At 41.4% G+C, this 21606-nt stretch overlaps 1 protein-coding gene across 5 annotated transcripts in view; it reads left to right on the plus strand.

Moving 5' to 3' along the window:
• Positions 1 to 21606, plus strand: part of LOC146000002 (luciferin 4-monooxygenase-like) — a 70129-nt gene that overhangs the window by 7727 nt on the left and 40796 nt on the right. For 3 of the 5 annotated variants that reach the window (XM_083137303.1, XM_083137306.1, XM_083137305.1), the window contains 5 exons: positions 3503 to 3710; positions 5517 to 5693; positions 6583 to 6709; positions 10064 to 10223; positions 13247 to 13417. In XM_083137303.1, coding sequence (XP_082993429.1) covers positions 3503 to 3710; positions 5517 to 5693; positions 6583 to 6709; positions 10064 to 10223; positions 13247 to 13417 — 843 coding nt within the window. Of the gene's footprint in view, positions 1 to 16; positions 268 to 3502; positions 3711 to 5516; positions 5694 to 6582; positions 6710 to 10063; positions 10224 to 13246; positions 13418 to 21606 lie in introns of those variants that run through there. The other 2 variants (XM_083137304.1, XM_083137307.1) reach the window with 2 other exon arrangements.

Consider the following 21606-nt stretch of genomic DNA (forward strand, 5'->3'; position numbering starts at 1 on the left):
CCTCCACAGGTAATATTCAAGTATTGGGGGAGGGCAGTTTATAGCCTGTGTAAGATTTTGGTTTCTCTCTCTCTGAATGAAAGAAGGTAAAAGCCAATAGATGGCACTGATCGCAGGTTACGTCATTCAGTTTGCCGGTTGGATGTAAGAATCCTAAACCGACACACTCCACACTTCACTTCCAGCTGGCTCACGTTGAACATCACAATCCAACAGGGCACTCGACGTGACGGGAGAGGTCAACAGGGGACTTAGACGAACGTAGTGGTGATGGTTTAATTTCAGTTCTTTTGTAGATAATTAGTTTAACATTATTTAATTTTGTAGAGTTGTTGGTAGTATTATATTAATTTGCTTGTTGATCTTTACCGAGTGATCGTCATTACAGACAAGTAGGAAAAGGGGGAAATTTAACATACAAATGATTCTCTTAGGCAATCATTTGAACATGGATGAATAATGAGACCAATTAAATAGTCAGCACAAGGAGAGAAAGCCAATTATTAGTTAAGAATAACTAGTGAAAATTATCTTGATTTATGTATTAATGTTATCGTTGAGATCATAATTATTAATGACAGTTTATGTATGTATAATATTATTGTTCTAATACAAAATTGAAGTTTTGTTAAATAAACTGTCATCCAATCCTATCCAGTGAACTTTATGTTCTAGAAATTAAATTACTTGATTTATAGTGTATCACGTACCTATGGGGGTCCAGTATGCAGGTTCATAGCTATCTTTCATCGGTCAATCGGAAGGGTATGTCTAATCCCAATTAAAACAAATAATCTTAAATCCGAACCCGAGCAAGAAAGAAAGGGCTATACCAGGCAGGATCATTTTCCAGTGGCTTGCCCAAGGTGGGGGGTGGGGTGGTGGGGGTTATAACCCACATTTGGTCCTGCATTCCTAAAAAAAAGAACGTCAAATGCAGGAAAAGATGGCAAAATGAGGGTTGACTACTTAAAAAAAGTATGCGTAACCCCCTCCTTTCGAAAATCCTGGGCACGCCACTGTCATTATCTCCACATGAAGCTTGGCTTGGTGAAGCAGTTCGTACTACACATGTACGTACAAGTAGTTTCCTTTCCCCACTTTTCTTTTGAGATGATCAAAGTAGGTGTGTTCGATGGACCTCAAATTTGCATCAAGAACGCATCAAGCTCAAGAACGCTTCTGTATCTTAATTCCTTCCCGAGATATACATAATTGAAAAAGGCATGTTGCTCAAAATTTACATTTTGAACAACCCTCATATAATACGTAAATAATCATATTTCAGCAAAATTCTTTCATACGAGTAGGTATCAGTTTTGGAGCAAAGCCAAGCTGTGTACCAAATATCATCAAAATCTGTGACAATAAGGGTCAACTCCTGCATGATTTGACATGGAATGACCCATATATATACACATTGCACTAATTTAATGATATTGTTATTAATAATAAACACATTAATCTTATTAACCTATAATTTGTATTATTATTAGATACATGTGAGACACTAAGTTCAAACTCCTCCCGAAATATAGTTCTAAATACGTGATTGTCTGTCACACGCAAACTTAACTTGCTAAAAATTGATATTGCTGCATGAATATTATATTTATTTGAAAATGTAACACTTGTTCCTGTAAGTCCAAGACTAATGTGGTTCTAGTAGTTCATAAAGTGTCAACTACTAGTTAACAATGTATATCAAGTTCTGGGTTGAGCACAACTCGCACAAGGTTTTATATCAAATAACATCTTTCAACGTCTCAACAAGCACTTGGTGAATTTGTTGCATTCACTTACAATGAAAAAGTATTCCCTGGGGAAAATTATTAAAGACGTTGAAAGTGTTGCGGTTCTGTATGCAAAGGAGAGACGTTTCCTTTGTGTCATTTTACCTGATTTTAACTTGAAAGCAAATTTTGTCTTTTAATCATATTACTGTAAACTAATATGCTAATCGTTATAAAAAACATGATTTTAAGGAGGAATGGGAAAGGATAGCTATACATAAAAATGCATATTATATCATTAAGAATTCTTAAAGATAGAATGCTGCACATTTAACTTTGGTCGCACTGATACATTGCTATTAATTTTTTGTTTAACATTATAAGTTTGTTACGTAATGTTTAAATAGCCGGCCTCCTGGTGGACTGGTTAGCACAGTGCGCTTCGAAGCCAGGGGATCCAGCTTCGAATCCCGGCCTGGGCATGGATTTCTTTGTGAGTGTTCCTTCATCGATTTCTTAATGTTTCCATTTTCAAAACACGCCACAAACCTGAAATATTGTATTGCCATTCAGAGAGAAAAAATCAATTCTTTCAACCACTCCGGTGTTGAGAGCTCGCAATTATTTCAACACAATTGCAAGTGCAAATAAAACCTTGGTATATTTTTTCTATGAGTTTATACACCCTTCAACGAACCATTACTGAAATTGCAGTGAATCTATTCTAATATTATTATATAGGGTGTACACGATGAACCTCCGGGGTTTCGAGGCAATGTTAAAAATCAGAAAATAAAGTTACGACAACCCAGTCTTTTGTATTTTGTGCAATATACACTCAAGTTTTCTGGAAACTGGGAGCGTGTTGAAGAAGCCAGGGGGATGAACGTCAGTCGTCTCCGACGAGACAGTTGAGCAAGTTCGTGGCTATCCCCTGGCCACGACGTACCCAGATATCGCTCCTCTGGACTTCTTTCTCTGGGGGTATGTTAAGGACGCAGTTTAATCAACAACGTTGCCAAACGTGAATGCTTTGCGTAACCAAATTGTTGCTGCCAGTGATAATATTCCTGACGACGTGCTGTGGTGCGAAGTGGAATACCGCATGGACATTTTTCGTGTCACTAAAGATGCCCACATAGAAGTGCTGTAATGTTTTGTAAGAAACTGTTAAGTGTGCATAATATCTGAGTCAACATTCAATTGTTTGAAAAGTTGTTGATTACGAAATTGTAAGTTCAGCCATCTTAGAAATGGTTTTATAAATTTAGTATTAAATCGTTGTTTTTATAAATACTCGTGATATTCATTATATTATGAAGTACCTACGTGTGTGCATAAATTAACCTCTGCGTACATACACGACAGACAGAAACTTTTTGAGTTGCTCTTTGCAATAAATTTACCAAAAAATGTGCAGGCGTGTTCGTTTTAATTTCCCATCACTTCAAAATCCGGAGGTTCATCTTGTACACCCTGTACAATTAGAGAACTATAATTGAGTTCACCCTGCTGGGCTCGATAAATAAATAATGCACACTAAAAATACATGTGTTTCAAGTTTCAACATAAAAGTTTATTTTGTATAACAGCGAGATTATTTGTAGGACACGCTACAAGTAAGAAGTGTTAGTATTGTTTGTTTTTATATTAAAGCATGCACTTTTTTAAAAAGTAAATGAACTCAACACCGAACATGGTTGAAACTTGAAGTAAGTTCAAAATAATTAATTTGGTTCATGACAGGAGCATTGTTTTCTTTTCTGTAGAATAATGTTGTGACGGAAACTTCAGTCAAATTCGGCGAGGTGGAGCCAATGTCGCGAAAGATAGCCAGCGCCCTCTCTCGAAAAGGCTTTGGGAAGTCCGACTTCCTGTATTTCGTCACACACGACCTGGCACTTATTTTTCTTGTGCAGTTCTCTTGCTGGAGGTGCAACGGAGCCACCAGAGGCGGTTACCCCAATGAAAGCACCGGTAAGTACAATCAACTAGGACAGTGGCTTCAGAGTCATCGGGAGATGCGGCGATGACAAAGCAAAATAATAAAAATATTGCTTTTTAAATACTTTAGAGAAGAAATAAAAAATAAGTCAGAATATTCGTATATTTGAACAAATTAGTCAAGTGGCACCATGAAACAGCTAAAAATACGCAAGAGATTCTCTAAGTTTAACGCATCGAAAGGAGAGCAGAGTTCTTGCACCCTGTGTCCAACTGTCCCGCTACGTTTTTTATAAAATATTTATTGGCTGTGGTCAAAATTCATGCACCAGTTAATCAATTGGTATTATATTCATGTATGCACATAGTATTTACTCACAATTATTCATTTCATAATAAATAGTTACCAAATTTCATTACACTTTTACAGAATTATATTCAACTTATTAAGATATTTTGTAAGAATATTGATTATCGAGGATGAAGGAGAAGTCAGTAAACAAGGCAGTGTCAGTGGCGCTTGATGTCCACTCCTGTACAATTCCTGTAAAAATGGTTCTCTGTAAGTTTCATAAAGTTTGCATTGAAATATAATGTGCTTCGGAGTTGCAGTATATTCATTGCACAAACAAACTGGTGAAGTCACAAAATTCTTCTTGTAAATGTGGTCCTGCTATGTTTACTGTTGAGCAAGGAACATAGACTGTTGAGTATACAATGGTGTCAGGCAGACCAAGTCATCACAGCAGGTCTGCGAATTCAAGTTCCTCTTGCCAAGGTCCTTCGAACTCTTTTCCCCCTCCCTTGAAGGTCTGGTCATAACAGACCCTTCTTTTTTCAGCCCCCTTGTTTACAAACACGCAGGGTTTCTGTGACGTTATCAAGATGAAACTTCTCAGAATGTCAAGCACTGTAAAGCATGCACCGCTCTTGTTTTTAAGAGAAAAACACATATTGAAGAGCATAACAACGCAACTTACACAGAATACCTGAAAGTAATGGTGCATAGAAAAAATATAAGTAAGCAAAAGCATAAATTTCCCCACGGTTAGTGCTAGAAAGAACTTGGGGAAAAAAGTAGTTCTGGATACATTGTATTTCTTTCATAGTATTTCTCCTTTCTTGAATCCTATCCAGTTCAAATATTGATTTCCGAAAAATATGTTCTTGCTGTATAAAACACGAAGTACTTCCTGTTGTTTGGTGTTTACTATGTTTGCAAATGACAAGACTGATCAAGATTTTTGTTCTCGAGGTGACAGATATACTTACTGTACTCAGACAGAACATTTTTCCTAACATATCTTACTTTGACACCAGGGATGGCCAAAAGTATCAGGATTCCGGAATATTTAAAATCTTGATTCGGAAATTTTACTACCAATTTCGGAGAGAGAGGTTTAACAATTTTTCCATTTTTTCAGGTACAATTTATTAAGAAAGTTTTGTCTTCCTTATTTTACAATAATATACTCCGTAGGAAAAATCGGATTTGATCATCTCTACTTCACACGTCATGTACGAACACTGTTATCATCATTATCAATGTAGAAATTCATTTAAACGTTTATTCTCAGAAACCAAAGGATCTGCATCACTTGCAACAAGTGACACAATTGGCGTTTGAGAAGATCGATAATGATCGTCATTTGTTCCAAAATCCGTAAATTAGTGCCTAAACGATATGAATTGCGTATCACGAAACAGGGTCTCCATTTTGAACAAACTTTGTAAAGAAATGAGCATCTCAGAGTTTGAGTAAAGGAATGAGCATTTTTAGGGAAAGCGACTTTTATCTCACCCTGTATCTTCCTGAAAGCAAAAGGGTTCTTTTTCCAGAGGAATTTGTACGCCAAATGAAGCAGACGAGAAACCGTTTCGTGCTGGTCGACACAAGGACCGCCCCAGCGGTGAAGAAGGCAATCGCCCTGTTGGAGTGGGACGTCCACCTTCTGTCCATAGGCGGCGTTGAAGGGGCGACATCTGTGGAACAGCTCCTGGAAGATGATGGCTCAGGTAAGGAAATGTATGAAGGAGGAATTTTCCTAATTTAGGAAACAGAGTTTGTTTCTGAGTCCACTTTGTGCACAGAAAGGTAATCGGGTCTGGACTTACAGTTTAAAGACGGGTCCAAACCACAATGTGCCTCCACCGGCAATCGAACCCTGGATCCGTTGATTACAAAGCGACGACGTTATTACTACGTCATCGGAAAGGCCCAGTCATAATGAGCACTGCCAAACTCTGTAGTGAGATCCAACTATATTGCTATTCACTTGTTCATCGACCAGAGAATATTGTCAGTTGCCTTGTAGCATTTCTACTTTTGGTAGTTGTTAGCCTATAGCAGGCCCGTAACCAGGTAAGGGCCAGGGAGGGATTCTAAACCTTTGCTGCACCTGTTGATGCTTCCCGTTTAGACAGCAACCTGTGACTTTGACACCATCATCCACATTCCTTCCACATCTGCGTCAAAGGTCAACAGCTACCAAGTTTTGGGAACGAAGGGGAGTGTTATTGCTCTGGCATGGGGTGTAATGTACGGTAGGCACTATTGTTGAATAGCTTGCATTTTTCTTGTATGATGTAAATATCTCTATCATCAAAGGTACGTACATGAGGGATTAACACTTCAAGAGATGTTTTAGAAGATATAGAAAAAAACTGTTGTATTAAATGATATTTCTATTTTTTAATTTTATATTAACTTAATGACTCCTCCCCCACATACATATAATTTACCTTCATTTATTAATGTTATTTTGTTTATAAAAAATGGACTTGGTTCACACGCCCTCTGAATCTTAGCTTCGGGCCTGGCCTATAGCTTTTGCTTTCTATATTGTGAATATTTTCATACGGTTTACTCTCCTAAATCCACAGCACCTTACGTACTTTCTTTCAGCATTTCCAGAAAATGTCGAGGTGAATCCAAAAGAAGATGTTATAATGCTCACCAACACAAGCGGTAGCACTGGCAAACCAAAAGCAACGATGGTCACTCACTTCAATTTGGTAGCTGTGCTTAATATGTACGTAGCTTTTCTTATATATGTTCGACTATATATTTTTATTCCAGGGGCATTCATATAAAATTAGACTAGCTGCATTCTTACATAATATAGTGGAAAGTCAACTATTAGAAACAACTCTGAGTTGTGGTATATGGTAGGTCTACAAAAGGTAGATTTAAAAATTGGAATGAGATTTTACGAAACAAACACATCCATAGGCTGAAGAAGACAGTTTGTTTTGTATAGGGTCTACCAATTTGAACGTCAGAATTTTGAAAGAGTGTTATGGCAACACTGACTTGAATGACGAGATGGAACTGTGACATCTGTGTGCAGTAGTCTGTGATAAGTTATCATGGAGAGATACACAATACAGCAACACATAGAAATTATTCGAATTTATTATCAAAATTCGTGTTCAGTTCGACAGACATTTCAGGCATTGAGAGTAATTTCGTCATCTTTTCCGATGTAGCACATTTTTTTCTTCATGGCAACGTTAGCAAACAAAACTTTAGGATTTGGGCAGATGAAAATCCGCAATTGATTCTGGACCAATCATTGTTCTGGACGTACCCCTTCAATAATGTGACTTGCGGTGTGGTTTTTTGGGCAATGGCGTGATCGGGCGTTATTGTTTTGAGGACCAACATGGAAATCACATGACTGTCAATGGGGAGCGATACAGGAATATGGTAGTGCAGTTTTTGTGGCCTAAACTGGCAAATCTTGACGTCAACAATGTGTTTTCCCACCAGTACGGTGAAACTTGCCACACAGCTCGCCAAATAATGGAATTATTGCAGGAAAAGTTCCCCGGAGGAGTTCTGTCCTGAAAGGGTGATGTGAACTGGCCACAATGATCATGTGACCTAACCTCCCTGGATTATTTTGTATGGGGTTATGTCAAATGTATGGTCTATGAGATTAAGCCACGCACAGTTCGTGCGTGTCCTGAAACGGAACATCGAACGAACCATTAAGGCTATACCGCCCAATATGTGTGCAGACGTGCTGGACATTCAGAATCCATTCCACCCACCGAAACAGAGCAGGACATTTGAACGACATATTGTTCAAAACATAATGCCATTCTTTTCTCTTCAAAATAAAAAACATTAAAAAAATGTAATTATCACTTGTGGTTTTCATTCTATCTAATTTTAAAGATTTGACGTTCAAATTAGTAGACCCTATATTTTTCGTTTAGCGTAACGTTCTGCTACTTCTGGCCAATTGTGATGATGGAAATGAGTAATGATTGATTGATTAATTTGCTTTATTTACTTCGCCTTTTGTGCCACTTTTGGCTAATTTGCGAAGATGGGGATGGGTGATGATATGATGAAGTTGATGAATAGAAACTTACAAACATCCATGCCCAGCCCGGGATTCGATCCCGGGACCCCTGGCGTCGTAGCGCGATGTGGTGTTAACCACTCCACAACGGAGGCCGCCGATGAGTAATGATTAGATGAAATTGATAAAGAAAGGACACTCACAAATAACACTTATGCCCAGGTGTTAGACACGACTATACGCATACATACATGATTGAGGGATGAATGTTTTTTTTATATTGATTGAGAGGTCATCTAGATTGTGTTACATAAGTAGGCAATGTGTCTAAATTCCTTACGACCATATTGATATTTTGTTTCTCAGTCGCATCCAAGTATTTTTGAACATACAGTGCAAACCTACTACTGCTTTGCACTGTATGTTCAAGGGACGTCCCCTGTATGTTCAGGGGACGGCAGCAGACGGCCCTGGGCGCCGAACAATCGAAATGAAAAAAGTTGTAAAATTCATTGAATGATTTGTGTTTTTTTTTTAAGTCTACTTTATGCACAGAAAGGCTAATTGAGACTGGGCCTACAGTTTAAAGTGGGTTCCGAACCGCTACGTGCCTCCACCGGGTATCGAACCTGGGACCCCTTGATTACAAGGCGACGATGTTACCAGTACACCATCGGAGATGCACAAAAGTTGCAAATTATATAATGCCATGACGTTCCGTGAATTTTTTTGCGAAATATTAAATTAATATTGATTTCAGCCTGCAAAAAAATTGGATCCAAACACTTTCTTGCTCGCTTCGCTCGCAATTATTTAATTATTTTCTGTAATGCATTGTGACTTACCACACAGAGAAATAAGGCTTGTCTTAATTGATTTTGATTTAAATGCATGAAAATTGTTTTGAGGCAAGGGAGCGCGCGCATTTCAGAGACAATTTATTTAATTCTTGCGGTTGGTTTATTGTGAAATAGATGAATTGGTTGTGTAATGTATTTCAACAATATATGCTGTATATAATATTTATAAAGCAACTTTGAATACGTACGCAATTTAGTGTCCAGGTCACTCCACGTTGCATATATGTGAAACATACATCGTGCATGAAAGTTATGTTAATGTAAAAAATATTTATATTTGGAATGCATTTATCAAGCATTTTCTGTCTTTCAAAAATAGTTTATGTGCTTGTTTTCCGTTATTAATGTGAAATTGAACGTGTTAAAAAATAATCCAAATCGTTTGTTCGAACACAAATGCTATAGCACAAATTTCTACCTTCTTTTTGCACAATTTACTAGGCTAATAACGTCTTTGATACTACCACTACTGCGTCGTTGCCTTGTAATCTAGGGATCCCGTGATCGATACCAAGTGGAGGCACATAGTGGTTCGGATCCCACTATAAACTGTAGGTCCAGTCCCGATTAGCCTTACTGTGCACAAAGTGGACTTAAAACACCAAATCAAACCAAACCCATCAAACACCCGGGTTGGGCATGGATTTTTGCTGGGTACTCATTACAAGATCTAACCTATATCGTAATACATACTCGTAATGCAACTTTGATTGATTGATTGATTTGGATTACTTTACTTCGCGTTTCTGCCACTTTTGGATAATAGCGGAAATGAGGGTGAGTGACAACGTGATGATATTGATGAAGGGGCACTCACGAAGAATACCCATGCCCAGGCCGGGATTCGAACCCGGGACAAGGTAATGTAACAGTATGCTAGCGTGTGCATACGGTAGTAATTAACTTGAAATAAAAATTATTATACAGTATTCTCACATTCACTGCTACTAGTTATACGTGCAGCATTTTTAAACACAACAGTGCAAATGCTATTCTTGGAGGAAACATTATTTTCGCTTATATTTAAGTTATTAACATCTAAATTTGCGAAGTGAAGTGGTGTTGATGTGTTGGTGAAGTTGTCATAAAAATGGTTCCAGTTGCCTTCCTTATGGAATGTCTCTGTCCTCAGTATTAAAGATGAAAATAAGTGCGTTGTGAGGTTGAATTATTATATATAAATTATTATTACAAATCCGATTTTACTTTGCAGTAGGGACAACATGACACCGGTGGAAGTTATAAGTATGGGGAACAACTTCGGAGCCGGAGCCAACTTCGGATCCTTCATTGCCTTGCGAAGGGCAATCACTGGCCACAACGTGCCCCAGGATATCAGAGAGGAGTATTTCGCCGCCATACAAAGAATTAGGGTATAATTATATTACGTCTTTACGAAATATTTTATCTGAAGTACTTCCAAAGTATAGTTCCGAATTTAGGGGATGCTTGGAAGATTTAGTTTTGAAAATATCTTAGAATGAAAAATACAGTGTCCCAAAAGAGTGTTTGCACTCCTTGAACGTCAATAACAGGAACATTAATAACAGCAAGCACGAACTTTCTTCTAGTGTCGCATACCTTAAATTTAGAGATGTTCAAAATGATCACCTTTGACAGTAATACATTATGTGCAATCAAATAAACAGCAGATATGGTTTCTGCGGGAAGGGAAGCGTAGGTTGTCTCAATTGCACGTCCCACGTCACTCAGTGTCCCTGGCAGTGTGGCGTAAACAGCATTCACCACAGTTCACCACCGGTAGTTATTTAACTGTGTTAAATCAGGAGATCTGGATGGATATTCGGCTCTTCTTATGTTTCTCGAAAGAGAAATGTCTCACCTCTGCCATTTTGTGTCATATCTTTAATACGAGGGTGGTTCAATAATTATTGTCCCTGACATATAAGCAGTATTATTTTTCCACAAAGTCCCCCTTCACAGTAATGCACTTCTTCTACCTATGCTGTAAAGCCACTATGCCAGTTTCAAAGAATGTCTGTGGCTGAGCCGTGAGCCATTCTTCCGCAGCGTCCATAACAGCAGCATTTGAGGGAAAATGCGTCCCCTTGAGGTGCTCCTTCAACCTCGGGAACAAATGAAAGTCACTAGGGGCGAGGTCGGGTGAGTAGGGAGGGTGTTCCAACACATGGAAACCAGCAGCATGGATTGCGGCACCAGTAACATGGCTTCTGTGTGCTGGAGCATTATCGTGGTGAAACAGCACTTTTCGCCGCAATCCCACGCCGTTTCTCCTTGATTGCTTTGCGTAACTTAGGGATTAGGACTGCATAATAGTCCCCAGTAACAGTGTGTCCCACCAGGTAGTCAATAAGGAGCACACCCTTCGCATCCCAAAAAATTGTGGCCATAATCTTGCGTGCTGATGCTTGCACCCTGAATTTGCGGGTGGGAGGTGAATTGCTGTGCCGCCACTCCATACTCTGTCGTTTGGACTCGGGATCATAGTGGTGGAGCCATGTCTCATCCACTGTCACAAATCTATCACAGAACTGCTTCAGGTCTGACCCCATCAGCTCCAAACCAGCCCTTGAACATTGAACTCTGTCTTTCTGTTGTTCACGGGATAACATTTTGGGGACCCATCGCGCTGACACCTTTCTGAATCCCAAGTGTTCATGCACAATGGTTTCCACTGAGCCTACAGAGATGTGCATGATGTCTGCTAACTGTTGCACCGTGATTCTTCTGTCAGCCATAATCATGTCATGCACAGCATCAATGTTTTCTGGGGTGGATGCTGTTGTTGGAGGACCAGCACCAGGGGCCTGTTGACAGCTTTCCCTGCCGCAACGGAAATCGCGGCACCAGTTTTTTACCACCTGGTAGGTAGGAGCCCCATCACCCAACACACTGACCATGTCCTCATGAATCTCCTTTGGGCTTAGCCCCTTTTTCTGGAGGTACTTGATGACAGCTCGTTGTTCGGTTTTCTCCATTTTTCAAACTAAGTGCCACCTTTCACACGTAAAACGAGAAAAACAAATTTACTATAGCACCTACGGTTCTGAAATTTTGCATATAGGCATCTAAGACATTAGGCTACAATATCCCCATCATTCATTGCAATTCATATACTTTAAGTATGCCGGGGACAATAATTATTGAATCGCCCTCGTAGTTTCTCAGTTATTAAAGTTCTTTAGTCTCTCATCCCCCCGAGATATAGTCGCTGGCTAGAGGAGTAGAGAACGTGTTCGTTTCCAGCCCCTAGCTTCGCTCACACCTATTATCTCAGGACGATAGAGACGGCACCGTGAGATTGGTAGATAGTTAATAAAAAGACCGTCGTCTCGTTCCACACATTTAATTGTAGGCCGGATATTTGAAGGGATTATAACCGGTAAGGCAATTACCACTCACTCACCTTGCTAATCTGTAAATCCCGTCGAGTCGACTCCAGGTCGATACAATCAACTTGCACACTTTGTGATGGACAACCGATAACAGCAATAAGAGTAATGAGCGCGTGGGACGTTGCGTCTCGTACTTTTATACTCGGAGGTGCTTGACCCCGAGTTGGCGCAATGCTCCTGCGAAGTTCAAAGACTGTAATAATTTTTTCGGGACACTCTGTGTGTAATGTAGCCAGGAAACGAGAAATTCTGAACTAACAATTATAACTAGCGTCATGATAATTTCAGAAGAATCACCATGATACTATGGAGCTAGTCAGGCAAGGATAATAATTGTAGGTGGCAGCACAATATTGTGTCCTTTCGCTCGCTCCACACACGCACATGTTCTCTCATTTAAATAGACATGAGACTGATTCTTGATGTTTTTCATTAACATTAAATTATTGGAAAGGGCATAGTGTATAATAATAAATATCTTACTTTTTCGGACACAATACATTTTTTCTGGATTATTCCTGCACCTACAGTTGAATTGCACATACTCCCAACCAGAGAAAAAGAGAATATTAAGCGTGCTGTAGAATCTAAATGTTTGTATTGTCGACCCACGGCAGCTGGTAATGACCCAAATTACACCAAATTTAGTGTTCTTTATTCATAAATATACGAGGTTTAATCCGTTGGAGCATTTCGAACTAACATGTCATTGCACTTTAACATATTAATTCTTAGCTTCCCAATAATGTCATTTTCAGAAACGTATGACTTGATACATTATCCTAAATGTTTACTAAAACAATTATATTATCGATATCGACGAGAAACTCTTCAGTTAGGTGGAAATAACGTTCCAATGGCCACTCCCTCGCGCTCCAATGTAAAACTTTGGACAAGCAAATGACGATCGAAATTCTATGCTAGCGCCGCCACCTCAAAAGTTTGGCAGTTGTTATGCGAACACGTACTTGAGCAACTATGGGCAGTAGATTTTAACTCTTCTCTTTCATTCTTGTCAGCCTTTCGGCCTGTTAGTGTTCCCGTACTTCGCAGCATGGTTCGCCAAAGAGTTGGATGTGCAGAAGACGGACATGAGCTGCGTGAAAGCCATTTCCTTCGGAGGAGCAGCGGTGGACATTTCCACAGTGAAACTCCTCCAGTCCAAACTTCCTGGTCTCATTATAATTCAGGTGAGTGAAATATATGTACAGTCCCGTTCAATAAAATTGTCGCTTGCATTTTGGCTAAGTCCAGCGTTTCTCGAAATTATGTTGGCAGCTCTGCCACAAGTAATGAAGTATTTTATCTTGTTAGAAGGTTTTCGAATGTTAATATTATGAATATTCTAATTTACTTTATTATTGGGTGTGTTATAATTGGAATGAACTCATTAACGTCAGAAAGATTGAAACTTTTGACAACTTAGCAACCTAATAATACAAGATCAAGCCTGGGAATTTCATGCCAGTTGGAGTTTAACTCTCACATCGATTAAAGACAGATCTTAATTTTTGCTAAATACATGTAAGATGCGTAGGATAAGAGCTGCGAGCATGGGAGTATTTAAGGGGGGTTGAACGGGTCCAACCCCCCCCCCCCTTACGTTCAGTAAAATTACCAGATTACCTGATCTATCCGCTATGCGCAGAGACTTGTTCGTAAAAATTTTTTCAGACTTATGTTGTTCTCATATATTACAAGCGTATAGACGGGATACGGATGGAAAATTAATTCCACACACCAGATGGGATTGCAAAGCAAATGTCTGCAATTTCCTGATAGTTTCGAACTTTCTCTGGAAAATACTCAGAAAACTTCTGACATTTCACAAATTCTATAATCCACATGTAATTTCTGCCCGAAGCAGCTGCTTGTGAACTTATAGCGCGAACATTATAATTACATTAGAAGTTCCCGATATGGTTTGTTACCATTCAAGATTTAAGTATTCCTTAGGTTCTAATTTTTTGATAATTTGAAATTTTCCAACTGTTTGATATTCCCGAAAGTCGAGAAAAGATTTTCCAAACTCTAGATCGGAATGGGAAACTTGTCCCTTTTGGAGATTGTAACTGCATCTGGGTAAGCTTCACCTATTAGTACTTCTACTCTCTCTCTGGGTTGAGTGGGTGTGGATTTAGGAAAAAAATAGTTGGTGAAGAATATGATAGTGCTGATGTAATGGGTGGTAGAATTAAGGGTGTGAGATAGATAGATAATTTCAGAGAAGTGTGCAAAAGCCATTTTGTACATTGCTCAGCACATATTTTAACCCTGGCTATAGCCCATTTCTGTGGAATTTCTGCGATATTGAGACTGCCAAATCAGTTATAATTGTTTCCCCTCGAGTCTTCTCAAAGGAGCATCCCCCGTGGTTAGCATATCGTGGGTCCCGGATTCGAAACACGGAATGGGCATGTGCGTTTGTGGGTGTCCATTCATCAATTTCATCATCTCATCACTCATCCCGATCTTCGGAAATTAGCCAAAAGTGTTGCAAAAAGCAAAGTAAAATAATGCAAATAAATCAATCAGTAGTAGTAATCAACCGGTTGACAAACTTCAAGTGGGTCTCAGTGTTGCCAACCCACCCCAAGAAAATTTAACCATATGATATTTTACAGGCGAAGCTAACCTACAAATATGAGTTGGCAACACTGACTAGTTGCTTCACAAATCTTTTGTTTTTTAAACATTTTGCTATATGATATTTCACAGGCGAAGCTAACCTACAAATAGGAGTTGACAGCGTAGCCTTCTAAGATGATAAATATGCAGTAAGATGAAGAAGAGTTGGTGACGCTAACTGGTAATAGTGATGGTGGTGCTCTTGTTACCCCCCTCTTCTCCTCTGTCTTTTCTAGCATACTGATCTATTGCATACTAACCAAACCTCTTAAGCAATATTGGGAGGCAGGCCACGGGTCCTCCATATTTCACAAACTTTTTGTTTTCTTAAACATTTTGCTATATGATATTTCACAGGCTAAGCTAACCTACAAATAGGAGTTGACAGCGTAGCCTTCTAAGATGATAAGTATGCAATAAGATGAAGAAGAGTTGGAATCAGACCAGTTTGAAACTCCGTAGAGGACGGACGTGTTTTTTGAGTGGTGCTACTTGCGACGTTGCCGGGTGACAGCTCTTAAGATGGGGACGGAGCTTGCTGTGTGGAGAGCGCGTGTTGGGCGATGGAACGCCCGTAGATGCTCAAGTGCTCGGAAATCCTTCGACGTACATAAAGGAAACGTGCACACAGAGACGGCCATTTGTGCCATCCTGCTTACCATGCTGCTAGTGATAGGCGGTGTGAAGTTGAACCCGGGTCCAAACTCGGGAGACGAATTGGACTGCATCTTGGACAAGCTTAAAGCTCTGGACAGTGTACCGTCGGCTATCAAAAATATTAATGACAAACTGGGAACACTACAAGAGGTGTACGAGAAGACGGCGAATATCGAGACGGGGTTAGCATCCATTGGAAGGAGGCTAGAGGAGCTCGAGAGAGAGAACCACTCTCTGCGGGAGGAGAACGAATATCTGTGGCGTAGGCTTTGTGCAACGGAGGCTGATGTGGACAGAATCATCGGCCACTCGAAAAGGAACAACCTTGTTTTCGATGGCATGGAAGAAACTGGCCGTGAGACCTGGCAGCAGTGTGCTTACAAAATCAGGAAGCTGGTGAGGGAGAAGATGGGGGTAGAGCTCGACCAGGAGGCTGTCGAGAGAGCTCACAGGCTTAATTACAAGGTGGCCGGCTGCAGACCCATAATAGTGAAGCTGCACCATTACAAAAGGAAGGAGCAGATATTGGCGAATCGGAGGAAACTACGCGGCACATCCGTGTACGTAAGAGAAGATTATTCACCCAGAATTGCGCAGCAGCGACAAGTGCTCACGGGACACATGCTAGATGCCAGGAGGGAAGGGAGACGCGCGTACGTATCTTACAACAAGCTGATTGTAGAAGAATATATTTACAAGACGAACGATGATTGCTCGGACATTATTTGTGTGGGACAACGGAGAGGACACGACGATCTGCGTGGTGCTGCCGGAGAGGGCGGAAGATATGACAACAGCGCAAACGGAAGGGATAATGGAGCCTCTGGAAGCAGCGACAGGGTGTCTGGTGGACAAGAAGAGGACAACGGCACAGGAGAAAGGCGCCCCCCAGGAGACAAACTCCGCCGGGGGTACTGGTGCTTGGGGAAGGGAGTTAGTGAACCGGAAAGCCCAGGAACGTTTCCAGGAATTCAACCCAAGAGGAGATCCCAGGTTGCGGAGTCGAAGCAGGGGAGGCGTGCCGTGACCTTTGGACCCGGCTGTAAACGAAGGGAGCATCAGGCAGGAACCAGGTGAGTTTACGCGACATTTGGGAGAAGAGGGGGTGGGGGAGGTGAGATTGGTGACGAACCCCCAGCGTTTTCGAAACGGGTTTTGAAAATTCTTAGCTGGAATGTGGGGGGCTTGCAGGGCAAACTTTCTCAGTCTGAATTCTGTAGATACGTCACCGAATTTGACATTGTGGTATTTGTGGAAACGTGGTTTAGCACGGCGGAGACGCCGCAGGGTCTGGGAATGGTGGGGTATGCACAGATCATGAAGAGACGGGCTGGGAGGGGGCGGTGTCCAGGGGGGCTGATGGTGCTCGTGAAGGAAAGCCTACGGGCGCAACTGACTAAAATACAGATTGACTGTAATGGGATTCTAGGCATGCACCTGTGTATAGACAATATTAAATTATGTTTGATTGCACTTTATAACCAACCAGTCTCGTCCAAGTACCACATTGACAGATTCTTTGAGCGAGTAGCTGATTTTCTGCACCTTGTCGAAGATAAATATCCGCAGACGGACGTGCTGTTGCTGGGGGATTTTAATGCGAGAATTGGAGAGGAGGATTGCACGATGAACGGGGAAGAGGGGGAGGGAGGGTCAGACGAAGCCTAGATCAACAAATAAATGCGGAAGGGAGAAAGTTGCTCAACCTGGCGGAGAGTTTGAACTAGAGGTCATGAACTGGAAATACGGGAGGGATTTCGAGGGAGATTTCACATTTGTGTGCGAAGCCGGGATGTCTGTGATTGATTATATTTTTTCAACTTGCGGATTGGCCAATAGGGTGGCGGAGTTCTATGTTGACGAGCGGACAGAGAGTCGGCACTTCCCGTTGGTGCTTGAAGTGGAGTGTCCGATCGCGGTTAATTTTAATACAGGGGCGATTCCTTGGCAGTAAGAACAGGAAACCTCGATTCTGAGGCAATATAAGATTTCAGAGGAGGGGCTAGAGTGGTTCCAACAAGGGTTGTAAGATGATATAGCGGTTATGCTTACGAGGGAAATGGAAAGAGCGTTGGGCGAAGGCGAAGTGGAAAGAGTATACTGTATACTACCACATCATAATGCGAGCAGCGAGGCACATGTTGCGGGACACACGTCAACAAGTTCCCAGCAAGGCTCACACGTGGTATAATGACGTATGTAAGATGCACAAACGAATATTGGATCGATCTATAAGGCAATTCCGTACTCGCAAAACTGAGCATTCTAGATTAAATTACTTAGAAGAACGCCGGCGTTACGCGCAAGTTTTGGAAAGGGAGAGGGAGAAGTGGGGGGAGAGGAAAGTGAGGGCCCTTCAGGAGGCCATCCAGGGCCGGGATACGAGGAACTTGTGGCGGATTATTTGCAACCTGCAAGGGAGTCGGTACACAATAGGCAGTATCTCTGCACGGAGCTGGGAGGATCATTTTCTCAAGCTGCTGGAAGGGGGGGGGTCAAGGGCTATTGCAAACGAGGGCAGGTTCCTGGGTACTTTTGTCCCAATCCTTGACGAAAGTGTGTCGAGGCTGGAATATGATGCGGCTGTTCGCTCGCTGAGGACCGGCAAGGCGGCGGGTATTGATGGAATCGGGCCAGATCTCGTGAAGGTGCTGAATTGTAACGAGCGATAGGCAGAAACGGGAAGGTCTCTGCTCTACAACATATTCAATAGTGGAACCTTCCCCAAAATATGGAAAACGAGCGTTATTTGTCCTCTATACAAGGGGAAAGGGGATGTAAATTACACTAATAATTACAGAGGTATTTCTCTCCTGCCCGTGTTAGGGAAAGTATATTGTAGTATTCTATACAGCAGATTGAGAAAATGGGCCGATATTTTTGATAAACTGACCCCCCTGCAGGCTGGTTTCAGGTCCAATTATAGCACTGTAGATAATGTTTTTGTCCTGAACACACTGATTCAAAGCAAATTAAACGAGAAAAGGGGGAAATTATATTGCTGTTTTGTTGACTTTGAAAAGGCGTTTGACTCTATCAATAGGCAAATGCTATGGGGGAAGTTATGGGACATGGGGGTTTCGGCTAGAATGATTAATACGCTAGTGAATATGTACAGAGGGGTCAAATTTTGTGTCAAATGTGGGAAGGGGGTGGTGTCTGGGCAGCACGAGAGCACGGTAGGCGTCAAGCAGGGATGATTACTTACACCTTTACTTTTCATTCTTTTTATTAATGACGTTGCTAGCTTCGTGGGAGAAGAAGGAGCTGAAACACCGGAGATAGTCGGGAGACCGATACCAATGCTTCTCTATGCGGATGATCTCGTTTTAATATCAAACGAAGTACAGGGGTTACAGCGGGGATTGAACAGACTTAAACAATATTGCACAACATGGAAGTTGAAGGTAAATACACGAAAAACTAAAATAATGGCGTTCAAGAAAGGTTATGTTTTCGCAGCAAAGGAGCGGTGGACCTATGGGGATTCCGAGCTTGAAAGGGTCAAACGTTTCACCTATCTAGGCATCACGCTGAGTATGGCAGGGGAGTGGACAAAGCACATCGAATGCAGAAAGGGAAAAGCTTGTTATGGGCTGGGCAAGGTAGAGCGACTGCAACGGAAAGTCCCTACAGTCAGTGTGAGATTGCTGGACCAAATTTATGAAGCAACGGTGAAAGCAACCCTATTTTACGGCGCGGAACTATGGGGGAGGGTAGAGGGGCTAGTAGCAAATCAGATACGAGCGCGGTTTTTAAAACAAATACTGGGAACCAGCACGAGTGCAAGCACGTGTGGCGTCCTGAGGGATATGGGAAAACATAGGGAGGATGTCAAAGCGAAGATGAGATGCTTCAAATACTGGATGAAGCTGGAACAAGGGGCCGGAGACTCACTGAAACAACAGTGTCTGCGAGTTCAGATTGAGGAAGGGTTCGCACGCCACTGGGCAAGTGGGATTAAGGACGACTTGTACAGAATGGGTCTGGGGGAACTGTGGGAAGAGGTGAGGAGCGGGAGGTGCGAAACTGGGATTTTGCAAATCATAAGGGAAAGGTTGGTGGACAGTAGCAGGCAAGACATCATGGCAGAATGTAGGGAGAAGATAACGCTCGTCGCCGCACAACCGCCAGGGGTGTGGGTGGCATGGGGGAGAAAACGATACATTGATACGTGTACGTACCAGCAAAGACGTGGATTCGCCTGGTTCCTGCTAGGGGGGTGGAGGCAACACAAACTAAAGGGGCCGGACGGTCGTGCCGTCTGCACGTTATGCGGCGAAGAGGAGACGAGGGCTCACATCCTACACGAGTGTGTTTGGTCGGCACCCCTCAGACAACACAAATGGGGGGACAGTGCAAGGGACAGCATTGAGCAGACCATCCAGGCTATATGTAGGGAGGAGAGGAGTGGTATAACGAATGTAAATACCAAAGCCCTGGGCTCCTATTTTCATGAAGTTTGGAGGGAAGCGCAGGAAAATTCTGCAAGGAGTCAGTGAAAGTGAAGGGTACGGAACAGCAGTGGCTCAGGCATAGGTGGAGCGTGTAGTGCAGTGTTGTGAAAATGGACAATCTCAAATGTAAGAAGAGGACCACATTGCTATTTATATATGTACATAGAATGTAATTATTTTCCAAATGTTTCTGTTTATAAATGTTCCTGAATGTATGATAAATGGGGTGCATGTTTAAGGTCGGGGTAATATTGTAAGATATGCACAGCCGAAGGGCTCGTACTAATATCAATAAATATCATTATCATTATCATTAAAAAAAAGAAGAGTTGGTGACGCTAACTGGCAATAGTGGTGGTGGTGACTTGTTACCCACCTCCCCCCCCCCCCGTTTTTTGTTTCTATCATACTGATCTATTGCATGTTAACCAAACTTCTTAAGCAATATTGGGAGGCAGGCCACGGGTCCTCCACATGTATGTACGTATGTATGTAATGCGATATGGGGGGAAGAGGGAGGGCCAAAATTTTGAACTTACGGCTGGAAAATGTTTCTATAACATGTTTTTTTTGTTCGAAACAAATTCATAGATAGATATTGTTACTAAATATTAATATTTTGCTATTAATCGTAAATATATACTTATTGTATTGTAGCAATTAGTTTTTTTGGTATCGAAAAACAACTGTTGTCGTATTTGAAAATTACGCTTCGCCTGTGGACATCTAGAAACTACAATTTCGTTCCCCCTGCGTGCTAACAATGTTGACAGAATATAGAATGAACAATAGGTAGGCCTTGGATAGCGGAAGTTATACAATACACTTCCCGCTTTTCAATAGCTGAACAATAAATATGGAATTCCTCACCGACGTATACAATTTGTTTTGTTCATATTTCAATACACACGATGCTATGTAGGCTACAAGGTTACAGCAGTTTTTTTTTTTTTTACATCAGCTCTGGCAACTGTTGAGAAATAGTGACGTCAGTTAACACCATTGGTAGGAGTGATGTGATGCATTAGCTTGTGAATTTTCGAAATCGCAAAATGATGTGGCTGGAATGTAGGGGACTATTTTCTAGAGCGAATTGTCTCGGATTTCTATTGGTCCACGTTGCGTTGGCTAACATATCACTCCTCGACCTCACTAAAACGGATAAAACTAAATGCTCTAGTGTGGAAAAGTTCTGTTTCATTTTGAACGTCGGTGAAGAACATTTCATCAGGATTTCCAAAAGTGAGTAACTTTGTTTCTTAGCTTGCATGGGTTGGCTTTAATTTATAAATATGGCGTTGGTTTTGTGAGTCAATTCTGAAAAACCTAACAGACGTAAGGGATTGTGGATGGGAGGTAACTTCCTGAAAAAACAAACAGCCCTTATGTATTGTGGAAGAAAATATACTCACAAAAACATACAAAAAATAAGAATATAGAAGGTGTTTCATGTCTCTTTCTGCATTATATACACTGGCTGACAAAAAAAGTGAAGCACCCAGAAGGAGTGGTCGAAGATTACCCCATTTCGGTATACATGCATACCATTGATGTGTGAGTAAATGATTAGATGTACAAGGATCTGTAATGTGTAGAACGCCCACCAGAGGGCATTTGTGACGTCACCTACTGTTGCT

This window comes from Lepisma saccharinum, chromosome 16 (assembly GCF_977018435.1).
Source record: "Lepisma saccharinum chromosome 16, izLepSacc3.1, whole genome shotgun sequence".
NCBI lineage: Eukaryota > Metazoa > Arthropoda > Insecta > Zygentoma > Lepismatidae > Lepisma > Lepisma saccharinum.